The sequence below is a fragment of the Lucilia cuprina genome, chromosome 6, assembly GCF_022045245.1.
Source record: "Lucilia cuprina isolate Lc7/37 chromosome 6, ASM2204524v1, whole genome shotgun sequence".
NCBI classification, from domain to species: domain Eukaryota; kingdom Metazoa; phylum Arthropoda; class Insecta; order Diptera; family Calliphoridae; genus Lucilia; species Lucilia cuprina.
This window is the reverse complement of record NC_060954.1, coordinates 55,310,489-55,328,357: the sequence shown is the minus strand read 5'-3', so window position 1 is coordinate 55,328,357 and position 17,869 is coordinate 55,310,489. Positions and strand designations below refer to the sequence as shown.

The following is a 17,869-nucleotide window of genomic DNA, read 5'->3' as shown; positions in this document are numbered from 1 at the left end:
TCTTGAATTAATGTATCTATCTATCTATCTATCAGATAGATAGATAGATAGATAGATAGATAGATAGATAGATAGATAGATAGATAGATAGATAGATAGATAGATAGATAGATAGATAGATAGATAGATAGATAGATAGATAGATAGATAGATAGATAGATAGATAGATAGATAGATTGATTGATAAATAGATAGTGGCTAACACCAACAAGCCCACCATGGCTTAATCTTTGTTGTAAAATCCTTAGTATTGTGACCACTCACATTATTACATTACAAAAGATTTCCCTAGTAGAAAATATTAAATAATCCGTAACATTCGTAGGCCTTATAGTTCCTATATTCAAACTTTAAATTTTCCAACTTCCGCCTTTTTGAAACCTTACAGCGTAAACATGTTGACAAGAGATGTCATAAAAGGAAGCGGATATTAAATGGATTGATTGTTGCCATTAATCACAAAACTTACCAGAGTTGTGTTTATCTCCGCAATTATATATACGTTCCTTTCTTTATCGTCTAATATTTATTTATAAAATACTACACATTTCTTTTACTTATAAACACCAATACACTTTCAAAACAAAAATTTTAGCAAAATTCTGGCTTGAAATTTATTTATTGTTATTTCTTATCAATTGTCTTTTAGAACACACTCATACACAAAACGCTGACGTTGGTACTTTTTCGAAAGGCGTTTAGGTACTCAGCACATTTAGGAAATTAATACACTTTTTATTTTTGCCAAATCTTCATATACATATTTTTATTAATTTAATTAATAAAACAACTTACATTGATTTATTTTCTTCAATTAATGCTTATTTAATATTTATTTCTTAATAATTTATATTATCTCTATGTTTATAAACAAATTGTCAACTTTGTTTAGGGCTCGTTTCTTTTGTTTTATTTGTGATCATAAGCTTTCGCTTGATTATTATTATTATTTTTTTTTTTTGACAACCTTTCACGACAACGTCTATATTTAGACTGATTGCAAGTCTATGATTTTAGCAAACAAAAGCTTTAAATAAAACATCATCATCATCATACACATTCAATAAATATCAATTCAAGACTACTACTCATCAAATATAAAATACTACTCTCATCCTCTCATTGTACAAGATCTTTATTAGTTTAGGAGAGTATTGTTTATTAATATAAGCCTAGCTTAACTGTAAATTAGCCGGTCTCTGTTATTGTTTATCGATGAGTAGTATTTAATTTAACAAAAAAAAAAAAACTTATTTTATTTATTATTTATTTACTATAAACAAACATTTGAGTTTTTATCTATATTGCTTTTTTTGCTCTTTATGATTCATTAAACAATAACAATTAAAAGTGTTTAACTATTTAAACAACAGTTATTATTAATTGCAAATATAAAGTGTCATGGCTGACATACTACATATTTAAAGAATACAATAAAAAGAGTGCAAGAGTCAAAAATAGTTTTTTAATGTTTGGCCTAATTAAACAATTAATTTAACACATTTAGACATTTATAGATTTTATTAGAAATTAGTTTTTTGTTGGAAAATAAAAGTGACAATTGTTAATATTATTTTCTTTTTTTATTAAAAAGTTATTAGAGAGAAACTTGAGGGAAAAAGTTTTCTTTATTTAATAGATTTTTTACTAAAAATTTGAAAGAACACACATAAACATTGATATATTTTAAATCCATAATAAATAACAGTTTTTTTTTACTTCTCTATAACAATTCGTTTATCAACACTGTTTTTTTTTAATACATACGAAATAAGGTTGCCGTATCCGAATAAACATTCTTATTATGTATTAGAAATCATTTTATAAATCGACTTTCGAACAATCGTTTCTTTTCGAAAGAAATTGATCGAAACTATTCTATAAACTGAGAATTTATCGAAAATATTCTATAAATAGAGAATTTTTGGAATATATTCTATAATTTGAGAATTTATAGAAAATATTCTTTAAATTGAGAATTTTTGGAATATGATAATTTATCGAAAAATTTTTATAAATTTATAATTTATCGAAAAATTTCCATAAATAAACTATTTACAGACAATATTTTATTAATAAAGGATTTTTTGAAAAATATCTAGATATAAAAGAGTTATCAAAACATGTATATAAATAAAAGATTTATCGAAATATGTATATAAATAATAGATTTATCGAAAAATGTATATAAATAATAGATTTATAGAAAATTTTATATAAATAATGGATTTATCGAAAAAATTCTATAAATAATGGATTTATCGAAAAATTTCTAAAAGGATTTATCGAAAATTTTCTATAAATAAAGGATTTATCAGAAATTTTCTATAAATAAAGGATTTATCGTAAATTTTCTATAAATAAAGGATTTATCGAAAATTTTCTATTAACAAAGAATTTATCGAAAATTTTCTATTAACAAAGAATTTATCGAAAATTTTCTATAAAGAAAGAATTTATCGAAAATTTTCTATAAAGAAAGAATTTATCGAAAATTTTCTATAAAGAAAGAATTTATCGAAAATTTTCTATAAAGAAAGAATTTATCGAAAATTTTCTATAAAGAAAGAATTTATCGAAAATTTTCTATAAAGAAAGAATTTATCGAAAATTTTCTATAAATAAAAGATTTATCGAAAATTTTCTATAAATAAAAGATTTATCGAAAATTTTCTATAAATAAAGGATTTATCGAAAATTTTCTATAAATAAAGGATTTATCGAAAATTTTCTATAAATAAAGGATTTATCGAAAATTTTCTATAAATAAAGGATTTATCAAAAAAATTTTCCATAAATAAAGGATTTATCGAAATTTTTCTATAAATGAAGAATTTATCGAAATTTTTCTATAAATAATTTATCAAGAATTTATCGAAATTTTTCTATAAATAAAGAATTTATCGAAATTTTTCTATAAATAAGAAATTTATCGACAATTTTCTATAAAGGAAAAGTTTATCGAAAATTTCCTTTAAATAAAGGATTTATCGATTTTTTTATAAAAAAAGGATTTATCGAAAACTTCGTAAACAATTGAGGATATATCAAAAAATTTCTATATGTTAAGAATTGAGATTTGTCAAAAATTTTGTTTAAAAATTAAAAATTTATCGAAATTTCTTCTAATTGAAATAACAAAATACAAAAACTGTATTTCTTAATTACCGTTACAATCAGTTTTTAGAAAAAAACTTAAATATTCAGTGTGTAAGATCTGGTAACTGTGTTTGAAAACCCGCTGCAATTTTAAAACAGCTAAATTGCTTTACACACACCAGCGTCGAGTCACTGATAGTTAAACGCCAATAACATTTTAAAACTAACGTCGTTAATAAGTCATTTTAAATTATTTCGAACTAAAAACAATTTTGTATGTATTAATTTATATTATTACAATATTAAAATTTAACTAATATTATTATAATTTACATAATTTTTAAAATTTAAATAATTTTTTTCTTAACAGCAAATAGTTCTTATTAAGCCGCTATTATGAAAATTAAACGGCGTTGGTTTCACATTCTCCAGCACCGTTCTGTTTGGAGCGTAAACTTTTTTATTAGTTAAAAGAGAATCATAGACAAAGATAGACGAGATTAGGATAAGTGCGGATGTGTAAATAAATAAATAGAATTAACGATTTATGTACAACTTTTAATACATATAAAAGAATATAATTTTAATGCATAAAAAACAAGTTGAAAATAAATGACTAATATATTTAATTGATAGTAGAAATGAAAAACTAATAAATGAACAAACAAAAAAACTACAAAGTTTTAGAACGCTAAAGTGAAATTTGTGTGAGAGAAGCAAAAAAGAATAATAAACAAAAATGGAGTGGAAAGTGTTGATGCCAGCTAAACAATATTATTTATTTGTTTGCCTTTTAATTACTTTAGTGGTAGTGACCAATGCCGGTGTACCACGTTCCAGTTATGAGGCCTTATTAAGACAACAATCCGAAGAATTGGGTTTATACAATGCCACCGACAAGGTTCGTATTCTCACCAATGTCAATTTCAAAAATGAGGTCTTGGACAGAAATCATTCCATATTGGTAGAATTCTACAATAGCTATTGTGGTCATTGCCGCAAATTTGCTCCGGCCTACAAGCAATTGGCTGAAAAACTATACGATTGGCGAGATGTTTTGCCAGTAAGTGCCATAGATTGTGCAGTCGATGAGAACAATGGCATATGTCGAGAGTATGAGATTATGGCGTATCCCACTTTGAGATATTTTGGTCCTGCCTATCAGCCACAAGCTGATAACTATGGTAAATCTATATCATCCCAAGATTTAGGCGTTATAACCAACAATTTGGCTCAGTTTATAGCGGCTGAGAATAAAACTAGTAATATGTCTTCCTGGCCAGATTTACAAGCTGTACAAACAGCTAGTGCTTCTGCTTTGTTTGAGGGTTTGGACAGTATGAAAAAATATGTGGTTTTGGTATACGAACCAGAAAATTCTACAGTGGGTGTGGAAACTATCTTGCATTTCTTAAGATATCCCAACATAGCGGTGAAAAGAATTACCGATCCGGAGTTGGCAGCCAAATATCAAATAGATGTCACCAGATATAAAATCGCTACCGTTAATCGCCAGGGTTCCATAGTGCCCTATGCTCCGCTGCATGAACTTTCTGATTCCTATAAAGAAACCATTCAATCTTTCCTTACCTCTCAACATATAACCGAAAAACCGGATACAAAGGCTGACGGCACCACGGCCAAAGTTTTACATGGCACTCCCGAACAAAATACTAAACTAATGGAAATAATCGAGGAAGTTAAACGCAACAAACATCTCGTCTATCAGGCCGATCTCGAAATGGCCATACGCAATACTCTGCACAACGAAATACCTAAATCTTCGAATATAAATGGAGAAAAACTATTGGCTTTACAACGTTTTCTAGCCGTTTTGGAGCGCTATAATCCCTTGGGCTCTTCGGGACGTACGCTAATATCTCAGCTAGCCACCTTTGTTTCTAGTCATAATCAAGAGTTGGCGGGCGAAGATTTTGAAGTGGAACTTAAGAAATTGGAAAAGCAATTGGGACCAATTTATTCAGCTACACATTTTGTCGGTTGTACTGGTTCGCAAAGTGGCTTAAGAGGTTTCTCTTGTTCGCTATGGCAACTGTTTCATTTTATGACTGTACAGGCAGCAAATTTGGACAAGAGTCAAGATCCTCTAGAGGTATTGCAAGCCATGCATGGTTACATTAAATATTTCTTCGGCTGTACCGACTGCTCTGAACATTTTCAGGTGAGTTTGTGGCAATATTATTTTCAAAATATATTGAAAATATTCTATAAATTGAGAATTTATTGAAAATTTTCTTTAAATTAAGAAATTTTTAGACTATAGTTATGTTTATATCATAGTCTCAAATCTGTTCTATATTTTGAAATATAGATATAGATAGATAGTATATAGCAGAACTATATTCTGGTTCATTACAGTCTAGCCTGCATTTTCGTCTGTGATCTGTAATCATAACTTAAAAAAAAATAAATCATTCACTTTTCAATTGCAATTATTTATAATTATCACTTTTTATAGCTTAAATATATGTATGTCTATTTTGTTGTCGAAAATACCTTAAAAAAACAACAATTCAAAATATGTCTTTTTTTAACCTTCAATATGGAGATTACTACTCCCTTTTCTCACCTTTACAATCTTAAATTCTAAATATTTCAATAGCTATTGTTGATTATAGTACATTGTGTCCATTTTATTCTCACTCCTCCTCCGTCTACTCCTCTATCTCCATCAATTTGCATTTCAATTGAATTTATCAATTTAATTCATAATCATAATATGCCCCGATCATCACGGAGCCGTGGCATTCATTTTTTTATTATTATCTACTATTATTTTGAAAACAAATTTAAACATTTCGTTGACTTGCTAAGGAAAATTATTATAAATTTCTATAGAGGGGATAAAAACGTGCATATAAAATAGGAGAATTCTTTTGCGAAGTGTGAAACGAAAAGAGAAAGTTGTACGTGATCATATTTTGTTATTATTGATGTTAATTAGATTTTGTAAAAATTTTGTAAAGAAAATCAAATTTTACAAAATATTCTAAACTAAATAATAAACTCAAGTAGAATTGTTGTTAGTTTTAAGTTCGTTTTATTTCAATTAACAAAACAATGAAAATTTTGTTAATAGTTTTCAACTACATATGTTTGTGTCATCTATAGCATGGTCTAGTTTATAGTCTGGTTAATAGTTAAAACTGTAATATTGTGCACCAGACTAGTCCAGTCTACAGTTTTGTCTAAAGTTTTGTCTTCAGTCTATAGTCTAGTCTATAGTCTAGTCTATAGTCTAGTCTATAGTCTAGTCTATAGTCTAGTCTATAGTCTAGTCTATAGTCTAGTCTATAGTCTAGTCTATAGTCTAGTCTATAGTCTAGTCTATAGTCTAGTCTATAGTCTAGTCTATAGTCTAGTCTATAGTCTAGTCTATAGTCTAGTCTATAGTCTATAGTCTAGTCTATAGTCTAGTCTATAGTCTAGTCTATAGTCTAGTCTATTATCTAGTCTATTATCTAGTCTATAGTCTAGTCTATTGTCTTGTCTATAGTCTAATCTGTACTCTAGTCTATAATAGTTTATAGTCTATAGTTAAGTCTATGGTCTAGTATATTGTCTAATCTATATTATAGTCAAGTCTTTAGTGTGGACTATATTCCATAGTTACCTGGTCTAAAATATAGTCAATAGCATGAAATACAATGTGGTCTTTAAAGAGGTCTATGGCATGAAGCATAGTCTGGTCCAAGGTCTGGTCTGTAGATTCAAAGTCAATCATAAGATAATTAAAAAGATTTACAAATGTCGCTAATATAACTAAAATGGATTCAAAACTGGTTTTTTATATTTTCCATTCTTTTTTTTTAAAGTAGGAAATATTGCAGTTTTTTATATAAAAAATGTAAAAAGTTTTAATACAAACTTGCTATTTCTTTTTCAACAATATTCTAAAGTCATTAACTTTTTTGTTTTATAAGAAAAGAAAAACAACTTTATTTTGTAAATGTGTTAATAGTAGTAGTGTGCATATTTTAACCAGTTTTTTGTTTTTTTGTTTTCTTTTAAAACATTCATTTTGATTATTAAACAATTTAGCACACGATTATATTGTCTAGTTTTGCAAAAAAAAAAGAAATAACAAAAAATTCACTTGTAATCAATTAACTTCAATTAACCCTTTAAACTTGAAAACTTTTTAAGGCAATGGCTGTAAGACGTAAAATCTGGAGTGTACCCAGTAAAGAGGAAGCTATACTTTGGTTATGGGCTGCTCATAATGAAGTCAATCAACGTTTAGCTGGTGATGCCACCGAAGATCCTAAATTTCCTAAAATACAATTTCCCTCTGTCAGCAGTTGTCCTCAATGCTATAAACAGCCTGAATCACACTCAACTGCCAATTTAGAAGAGAAATGGGATAAAACACATGTTTTGCAATTTTTGAAAAATATACATAATCCTGAATATGTCTCACGTTATGGTTTGGAGAAAGAACAGCTGCTGCAACCAACTCTAGAGAAATTGAGACAAAAACGCATGATTAGTAATGTATTCTCGGATATGGATATGCGCATGGGTATGCTGTTGTATGGCTTTTGTATTGTCATGCTGGTGGTGGCCTTTAAATTATTCGCTTTTAAGGGCAGTTATCGCAAGAAACCTTATGGTCATGATATGTTGGGTAAAGTGTAATATATTTAAGTTTAATTATCATGCTTCCAGGTTAATTTTTAAAATTGTTATACACGAAAAAAAAGACAAGAATTTTTTGGACAAAGGTGAAAAATTCGCAGTTTCCATTTTTTTAACAAAACTTCTCTATTCTAATTCCAATTTTACTTTTTTTGTACTAATGTATATATACATAAGTTTAAATGTGTTATAGTTTACATTTAAATATAATTTAACAAAAAAAACTCTTTACAATTTTGTTTTACTAATAACAATTAACATAAATTTTATAGTTAAAATTTTATCAATCTTTCTAATTTCTACCGAAAATTTGTATATCAAGGGATTTTTATTATGTTTAAACACAACACATTCTACGTGCAATTTATATTAATTTCAATGATTTATATTTATAATAAATTACTTTTAATTAGACATTTGTTACAGAGTCTTCTTTTAACTACTTGTCTTTAATATATGGTTTTATTTATCTTTTATGGCAGTGTTTTAGTGAAAAATTACAACATTTTCTAACATTTACTTTAGAACAACCTTACATCATTATAAAACAATTGTTTGTTAAATAAACACCTGTAGAAAAAAATAACAAGATCGATACATTTGTAGTAGTTGGCGTTATTTCAAGTAGTTCTTGTTTTCTTTGTTAAAATACAAATTGTTAAATTAAAACAATTGGGGTCATATTACGTGATCAAGTAAAATTTATCGTAATTTTTCTTTTTGAGATGAAATATAAGGGAACTAGAACTAAACTAGACTTTGAACTAAAACTGAACTTAACTGAACTAGAACTGAACTTGAACTGAACTAGAACTGAACTAGAACTGAACTAGAACAGAACTAGAACAGAACTAGAACTGAACTAGAACTGAACTAGAACTGAACTAGAACTGAACTAGAACTGAACGGTGCCTTTAAATTATTCGCTTTTAAGGGCAGTTATCGCAAGAAACCTTATGGTCATGATATGTTGGGTAAAGTGTAATATATTTAAGTTTAATTATCATGCTTCCAGGTTAATTTTTAAAATTGTTATACACGAAAAAAAAGACAAGAATTTTTTGGACAAAGGTGAAAAATTCGCAGTTTCCATTTTTTTAACAAAACTTCTCTATTCTAATTCCAATTTTACTTTTTTACTTTTTTGTACTAATGTATATATACATAAGTTTAAATGTGTTATAGTTTACATTTAAATATAATTTAACAAAAAAAACTCTTTACAATTTTGTTTTACTAATAACAATTAACATAAATTTTATAGTTAAAATTTTATCAATCTTTCTAATTTCTACCGAAAATTTGTATATCAAGGGATTTTTATTATGTTTAAACACAACACATTCTACGTGCAATTTATATTAATTTCAATGATTTATATTTATAATAAATTACTTTTAATTAGACATTTGTTACAGAGTCTTCTTTTAACTACTTGTCTTTAATATATGGTTTTATTTATCTTTTATGGCAGTGTTTTAGTGAAAAATTACAACATTTTCTAACATTTACTTTAGAACAACCTTACATCATTATAAAACAATTGTTTGTTAAATAAACACCTGTAGAAAAAAATAACAAGATCGATACATTTGTAGTAGTTGGCGTTATTTCAAGTAGTTCTTGTTTTCTTTGTTAAAATACAAATTGTTAAATTAAAACAATTGGGGTCATATTACGTGATCAAGTAAAATTTATCGTAATTTTTCTTTTTGAGATGAAATATAAGGGAACTAGAACTAAACTAGACTTTGAACTAAAACTGAACTTAACTGAACTAGAACTGAACTTGAACTGAACTAGAACTGAACTAGAACTGAACTAGAACAGAACTAGAACAGAACTAGAACTGAACTAGAACTGAACTAGAACTGAACTAGAACTGAACTAGAACTGAACTAGAACTGAACTAGAACTGAACTAGAACTGAACTAGAACTGAACTAGAACTGAACTAGAACTGAACTAGAACTGAACTAGAACTGAACTAGAACTGAACTAGAACTGAACTAGAACTAAACTAGAACTGAACTAGAATTGAACTAGAACTGAACTAGAACTGAACTAGAACTGAACTAGAACTGAACTAGAACTGAACTAGAACTGAACTAGAACTGAACTAGAACTGAACTAGAACTGAACTAGAACTGAACTAGAACTGAACTAGAACTGAACTAGAACTGAACTAGAACTGAACTAGAACTGAACTAGAACTGAACTAGAACTGAACTACTAGAACTGAACTAGAACTGAACTAGAACTGAACTAGAACTGAACTAGAACTGAACTAGAACTGAACTAGAACTGAACTAGAACTGAACTAGAACTGAACTAGAACTGAACTAGAACTGAACTAGAACTGAACTAGAACTGAACTAGAACTGAACTAGAACTGAACTAGAACTGAACTAGAACTGAACTAGAACTAAACTAGAACTGAACTAGAATTGAACTAGAACTGAACTAGAACTGAACTAGAACTGAACTAGATCTGAACTAGAACTGAACTAGAACTGAACTAGAACTGAACTAAAACTGAACTAGAACTGAACTAGAACTGAACTAGAACTGAATTAGAACTGAACTAGTACTGAACTAGCACTGAACTAGAACTGAATTAGAACTGAACTAGAACTGAATTAGAACTGAACTGAACTAGAACTGAACTAGAACTGAACTAGAACTGAATTAGAACTGAACTAGAACTGAACTAGAACTGAACTAGAACTGAACTAGAACTGAACTAGAACTGAACTAGAACTGTACTAGAACTGAACTAGAACTGAACCAGAACTGAACCTGAACTAGAACAGAACTGAACTAGAACAGAACTGAACTAGAACTGAACTAGAACTGAACTAGAACTGAACTAGAACTGAACCAGAACTGAACTAGAACAGAACTAGAACTGAACTAGAACTGAACTAGAACTGAACTAGAACTGAACTAGAACTAAACTAGAACTGAACTAGAACTGAACTAGAACTGTACTAGAACTGTACTAGAACTGAACTAGAACTGAACTAGAACTGAATTAGAACTGAACTAGGACTGAATTAGAACTAAACTAAAACTCAACTAGAACTCAACGAGAATTGAACTGGAACTAGAACCAACTGAACCAGAACTAAACTAGAATCCAACTAAAACTCAACTAGAACTGAACTAGGACTGAATTAGAACTAAACTAAAACTCAAGTAGAACTAAACTAGATCTGAACTAAAACTCAACTAGAACTAAATTAAAACTGAACTGAAGCAAATCAGAACTAAACTCGAAATGAACTAGAACTTAACTGGAACTGAACTAGTACTGAACAAGAACTGAACGAGAACCGAACTAGAATTAAACTTAAAACTAAACTAGAACTGAACTAGAACTAAACTAGAATTTAACTAGAACTGAACTAGGACTAAACTAGAACAGAACTGGAACTAAATTGAACTGGAACTGAACACGAACTGAACTAGAACTGAACTAGAACTAAACTAGAACTGAACTAAAAGAAAACTGAACTCGAGCAAAGTTGATAGATTTTCTCTCAAAGATATTTGAATTTAATTTTATAGTGATTTTTATTATACGAAAAGTAGGACAAACACAGTAATAGGCAAAAAAAAACTAATGAAATTCATTGCGGGGAAAGATAAACGACTGACTACAGTTGTTAATTTTTAAACACAGAATAATTTCTTGGTATTTTCAAAGAATGTCGTTTTTTTTATCTAAAAACCAAAACAAGTCAGTAAAATTAAACATTGTAAAGTGAAGCTGAATAAAACTTTTTTTAATTTCAATGAAAATAACAAAAATGTACTTTAGGGGAAATAGCGGTATAAGTTCAATTCATAATAAATAGTATCGCTTCGATTTTTAATAACAAATATATCATTTTGAAATGTTTTTTTAATTGTTGACCTTTGTGGATAAAATAATTAAACACATTTTTATTTTGTTTTTTTTTTTACATTTTTTATTTAGTTTTTTTTTAGTACACCAAAATTACAAAATACAAGTGTATATAATTCTATGTCATACATTTTAATAACTATTTTTGTTTTTTTTCACGTTTTTTCTTTATAAATTTTATAAAATATATCAAAATTTTGAAATATGCAAATAGTACAATTTGAAAATAAATACTTAGAGAAATGAATTAGTTTTAAGGAGATTCCAAAGTGGGAGTATTGTAAATGTGCGTTAAGAAAGTAATTAAATAAATCTTCATTATTGACAATTGAGACCAAGGATTAGTGAGGACAAAATGTACTATTTAAGAAAGTACAACTTAAAACACAGTTTTAGTAATGAAATCAATCTTTGGTCTCAATGTTTCAAATGGTATTTTGTTAGTTTTCTTTTTCATTTTTAATATAATAACAAACAAAAAATAAGTTTTATCATTTTCTTTTTCGTTAGCCAATATGTAATATTTTGGAAATTTAAAATTTCTTTTGAATTAGCTTTCTAATCAAATTGTATTTTTTCGATTACAAATACTTAATTTGGAAAATTAAGCCGCATGCACAGACTGAAAATAAATTAAAAAAAAGAAGAAATATAAAATTATAAAAAAGTTGTCCAAATATTTATTAGGTATTAAGAGTTTTAAGTATAAAAGAATGTTTAGAGATTGTTATATTCCTGTTTTTAAGTCTTTTGTTTAACATTGGTTAACTTAAACTTGTGTTAGTTGTTCAAAAAATCAATGTCTTAAATAAATGCTGGATTAGGACGTACCCGAGCAATGTCTACGCCAGTAATACTCTTAACCAGCTCTGGTACTTTGTTAACAATTTGCAAAACTTCTCCAGTAAGTTTGGCAGCGCCAATTTCACCTTGTCCACTAGAAACCATAGTGATTTTCTTGGCTTGTGACAAGGGAGCGGCAACTTCAGCGGCCACCTAGAATGGAAAGGGAAAATTTTATTGAAATGTGTTCTTTTTTGTTTTTAAAGTTGTTTTCATACCTTGGGTAATGTGTCCAATAGCATCTCAACCATAGCGGCTTCACGATATTCACGCCAAGCTTCAGCTTTTTGAGCCATTTGCTCAGCTTCAGCCTTGGCTTTAGCAGCAATAGCAAAAGCTTCAGCTTCACCACGAATTTTAATCTGTAAAAGGAAAACATAAAAAACTCTAATATGAAACTGAACTAGCATTAAACTAAAACTCTTCTAGAACTGAACCAGAACTGAACTAGAAACTATAATTGAACTAGATCTGAACTAGAACTGAACTAGATCTGAATTAAACCTGAACTCGAACTGAACTAGAACTGAACTAGAACTGAACTAGAACTGAACTAGAACTGAACTAGAACTGAACTAGAACTGAACTAGAACTGAACTAGAACTGAACTAGAACTGAACTAGAACTGAACTAGAACTGAACTAGAACTAAACTAGAACTGAACTAAACTAGAACTGAACTAAACTAGAACTGAACTAAACTAGAACTGAACTAAACTAGAACTGAACTAGAACTGAACTAAAACTGAACTAGAACTGAACTAAAACTGAACTAGAACTGAACTAAAACTGAACCAAAACTAAACTAGAACTGAACTAAAACTGAACCAGAAATGATCAAGAAGTAAACTAGAACTGAACTAGAAATAAACTAGAAGTAAAATAGAACTAAACAAAGAAGTGAACTAGAACTGAAATAGAAGTGAATTAGAACTAAACTAGAACTGAACTAGAACTGAACCAAAACTGAACTAGAACTGAACTAAAACTGAACTAGAACTGATCTAAAACTGAATGAAAACTGAACTTGAACAATAGTTAAACTGACTTAGAACTGAAGTAGAGCTGAACTAAAACTGAACTAGACCTAAATAGAACTGAACTGTAACTGAACTAGAACAGAATTGAACTAGAACTGAACTAGAACTGAACTAGAACTGAACTAGAACTGAACTAGAACTGAACTAGAACTGAACTAGAACTGAACTAGAACTGAACTAGAACTGAACTAGAACTGAACTAGAACTGAACTAGAACTGAACTAGAACTGAACTAGAACTGAACTAGAACTGAACTAAAACTGAACTAGAACTGATCTAGAACTGAACTAGAGCTGAACTAGAACTGAACTAGAACTGCATTAGAATTGAAATAAAACTGAACTAAAACAGAACCAGAACTAAAATAGAACTTCCCTTAATCTTCAACTAGAATTTTCAGAAAGTGAATTACAATTGAAAATTTCTGAAATATATGGAACCTTACCGACTCAGCTTCAGCCTCAGCTTCCATAACAATGCGCATTTTATTGGCTTCGGCCAATTTTTCCAAACGATATTTCTCAGCCTCAGCTGGTTGTCTTATGGTAGCTTCCAATTCCTTTTCACGTCTTAGGATTTCCTGCTGTTGTACCGATATCTCTTGAGTACGTTCGATTACTTTTACTTGCATTTGTTCCTCCTTAATGCGTTGTTTAGTTTTAGCAGCCTGCAATTCGTAGGCCATTTCAGCTTCAGCTTTTTTCGTTTGTACCTCAACATCATAAGCGGCTTTTTTAATTTCAAAATCACGTTGTGCTTTTGCAATTTCAGTGTCATTAAGAAAACGTGATGCCATGCGTTGTTCTTCGGCAATGGCCTCCTTAATAGTGGCTTCACAGCGGGCCTCCGCCTCACCGATGCGAGCATCACGTTTGACCTCAGCCGTACGAGCCATACCCAAAGATTTCAGATATCCCTTAAAATAGAACATATATTTACGTTTTTGGTATATTTAAAATAATGTTTAAATAAAACTAAAATACCAAAACCATTACTAAATATATACATAAAACAAACAATAACGACATTACGGGACAACAAAATATATGTATTTAGGTGTGTTAATATTTTATTATTCATACCTTAGCTTCTCCCTGTTCATATAAAAACATAATTAAAAAAAAGTAAACAAAAACGAAAGAAAATCAATACAAAAGAAAATATTTCTCCCAAAAATTATCTCTAATCCTTACACTCACCTCCTCGTCACGAATATCTTTAATGGTATAGGATACCACTGTTATACCCATATTTGCCAAATCCGATGAGGCCACCTCAAACACTTGTTTGCTAAACTTCTTACGATCCTTATAGATTTCCTCAACCGTCATTGAACCCATAATGGCTCTCTGATGACCCTCCAATGTTACAAGCGCAATATGACGTATTTCCGATTCGGGCTTACCCAAAAATTGTTCACATGCTGTCAACAGCATATCTTCATTTTGTCCCTGAATCTTTACCTGGGCAATACCCGTAACCGATATTGGTACACCTTGACTGGTATACACACAAGGACTTTCAACTTGTAAAGTCATGGTGTTCAAAGAGATTCTAATTTAAAGTGACAATATATAATATTAGTGGAAAATGGCGAATTATGTATGTATTTTGTAAAAATTACCTTTGAACTTGTTGTATGGTGGGCCAAACAAAAGCGCGACCTCCGGGTACCAATAAAGGTTTCATATAGCAACATCCTGAAAGTAATAGTGGGGAAAATAATATAAAATTCGACTAAAGATTTGTTTTATTTTACTTTTCCCTCAAGTTGTTCCTATTATATGTGCAGACCACACTATGGAGTATAATCTTGACTACAGGCTAGACTATAATCTTGACTATAGGCTACACTACAGTCTTGACTATAGACTAGACTATAGTATTGACTATAGACTAGACTATAGTCTTTTTTAAAGACTAGACTCTTGACTATAGACTTGACTATAGTCTTGACTATAGACTTGACTATAGTCTTGACTATAGACTTGACTAAAGTCTTGACTATAGACTAGACTAAAGTCTTGTCTATAGACTAGACTATAGTCTTGTCTATAGACTAGACTATAGTCTTGTCTATAGACTAGACTATAGTCTTGTCTATAGACTAGACTATAGTCTTGTCTATAGACTAGACTATAGTCTTGTCTATAGACTAGACTATAGTCTTGTCTATAGACTAGACTATAGTCTTGTCTATAGACTAGACTATAGTCTTGTCTATAGACTAGACTATAGTCTTGTCTATAGACTAGACTATAGTCTTGTCTATAGACTAGACTATAGTCTTGTCTAAAGACTAGACTATAGTCTTGACTATAAACTAGACTATAGTCTTGACTATTAACTAGACTATAGTCTTGACTATTAACTAGACTATAGCCTTGACTCTAAAAAAGATTATAGTCTTACTATAAACTAGACTTGTCTATAGTCTTGACCATAGACTTGACTATAGACTTTACTATATTCTTGACTATAGACTTGACTATAGTCTTGACTAAAGACTTGACAATAGACTTTACTATAATCTTGACTGTAGAAGAGACTATATATAGTTAAGAACATAGACTAGACTCTAGATCAGACTATAGACTTAGCTATAGTCCAGACTATAGACTGAGCTATAGTCCAGACTAGAAACTGGACTATAGTCCACACTGTAGATTATAATCCAGATTATAGACTATTTAAGACTAAACTATAGACTAGACTTTAATCCAGGCTATAGACTAGACTATAGTCCAAATAAGATTATAGACCAGTCGTGTATATTTATTATATACACGACTTTAATCAAGACTATAGACACGACAATGTTTTTTCTATAAAATTTTTTTATTAAGAAAATCCATTTCATATTTAAGTGTTATTTTTAAACCTTGCAAGAGAAGTGTTATTGGCGAGTTAGAAAAAAGCTGTTGAACTACGACCGCATTTTCATAAATCGTATAGATTGCGGTTTTAAATTGGAATTTTTTTAAACACTAAACTTTATTCATTACGTTATCAAAGTAATATTTACCTAATTTATTTTTAGATTGGCAATACGAGCAACTATTTTTCTACTAATTATTTTAATAATTTATAAAATTCTTTAAAAAATCAATATTTTAGAGTCTAAACTTTATACAATTACTCTTCCCCATGACATTTTTATACAATTATTTATTCCTGTACCAGTATCATCGTGTATTTGTGATACATATTATATTGGTATTAATAGCGGATTTTAATTCTATAAAGTATTTGAGCAATAAAATAATAATGATATCGGTTGTCAACATTAATATCTTGTTAATTTCAAAAATGAACGTCCTTGAATTAATAAATTTTAGAAATAAAGTCATTAATTTCAAAACTTAAACAAAATAAAATAGTAACATCTCTAACATCATGGTATCATCTCTACTTTAAAATTATCTGTGTTAAATAAAAATCGATAAGTAATTAAAGTGACGTCATTAAGTTGATATCATAACGAAAAAAAATTAAGAAAAATTTCATTTAGACAAAGATCAGCACAGAATTTTGTTATTTATAGTGAAAAATAATAATTATTTAATTACCTGATACTACTAATGCCTCATTGGGACCACAAGTTACAAAACCCCAAGCCATTTTCACTCCACAAAAACTGTATGCGTTTCAAACAAAAAGCACAAAATGTTTATTAATTAAGTACAGAAGAACAATTTTAAATTCTATAGAAATATGTTGTTAAAGTGTTTATTAACATTAGGGTGGACCCAAAATTGTTTACTACACTTTGTCCTCGCGTTTTAAATAGTATATTTAAACAAAAAATTTATATTTATAAAAATTTGTTACTTTGGCAGTGGTTGTCAATTAGTGTATGTAGGCAATTATGAATGTATACTAAAAATCTTATTTTGACCGGCTTGATTTTTTCCCTAGAATTAAGTTGAAAAAATTCTAAATAATAACTGCGCACAATCGAGTCGTCGATGTGTTTACATTTTTTTGTTGGGGAGGAAAAAAAATATTGTTTTTATTTTGACATTTGTGCAATCAAAACAAAACACAAAAATAGTAGACTGCTACGGAAACCTATGCAGCTTGAAGAAATTCAACGCCGGCGTCAGCCACAGATATGTAACGGCGTAGTTGGTTAGAAAAACAATACAAATATGGATATTTTGAGAGTATTTTTAAAAAATTTAAAACTTTTTGCGCAAAAAGTAGAATTAGGTATAACTAAATTATGTATTAATTACTTTAATATAAAATAAATTTTTCGAATAAAAGTTACAAGATATTTTATCCCCAGGGAAGAACACACAGCCAATATTAAAACAA

The 17,869-nt window shown here is 29.0% G+C and overlaps 2 protein-coding genes across 4 annotated transcripts; one reads left to right on the top strand and one right to left on the bottom strand.

The window, feature by feature from the left end:
• Window positions 1–3,560: 3,560 nt before the first annotated feature.
• Window positions 3,561–8,798, top strand: LOC111678125 (sulfhydryl oxidase 1). 2 transcript variants are annotated; one of them, XM_046954742.1, is made up of 3 exons: window positions 3,561–5,281; window positions 7,267–7,732; window positions 8,718–8,798. In XM_046954742.1, exons 1-3 carry the CDS (start codon window positions 3,839–3,841, stop codon window positions 8,741–8,743), a joined length of 1,935 nt encoding a protein of 644 aa, XP_046810698.1. In that variant the 5' UTR covers window positions 3,561–3,838; the 3' UTR covers window positions 8,744–8,798. The 2 variants fall into 2 exon arrangements, with proteins under 2 accessions (XP_046810698.1, XP_023295146.2); XM_023439378.2 differs by lacking the exon at window positions 8,718–8,798 and having other exon boundaries at window positions 7,267–7,987.
• A 3,036-nt stretch (window positions 8,799–11,834) lies between these two features.
• LOC111678126 (flotillin-1) lies at window positions 11,835–17,517 on the bottom strand. 2 transcript variants are annotated; one of them, XM_023439379.2, is made up of 9 exons: window positions 17,381–17,517; window positions 17,119–17,186; window positions 15,174–15,249; window positions 14,749–15,103; window positions 14,632–14,643; window positions 13,995–14,465; window positions 12,729–12,872; window positions 12,499–12,663; window positions 11,835–12,289 (listed from the first exon to the last, which is right to left on the bottom strand). In XM_023439379.2, exons 2-9 carry the CDS (start codon window positions 17,168–17,170, stop codon window positions 12,272–12,274), a joined length of 1,293 nt encoding a protein of 430 aa, XP_023295147.1. In that variant the 5' UTR covers window positions 17,171–17,186; window positions 17,381–17,517; the 3' UTR covers window positions 11,835–12,271. The 2 variants fall into 2 exon arrangements, with proteins under 2 accessions (XP_023295147.1, XP_023295148.1); XM_023439380.2 differs by lacking the exon at window positions 14,632–14,643 and having other exon boundaries at window positions 17,119–17,418.
• Between the last annotated feature and the right edge of the window lie 352 nt (window positions 17,518–17,869).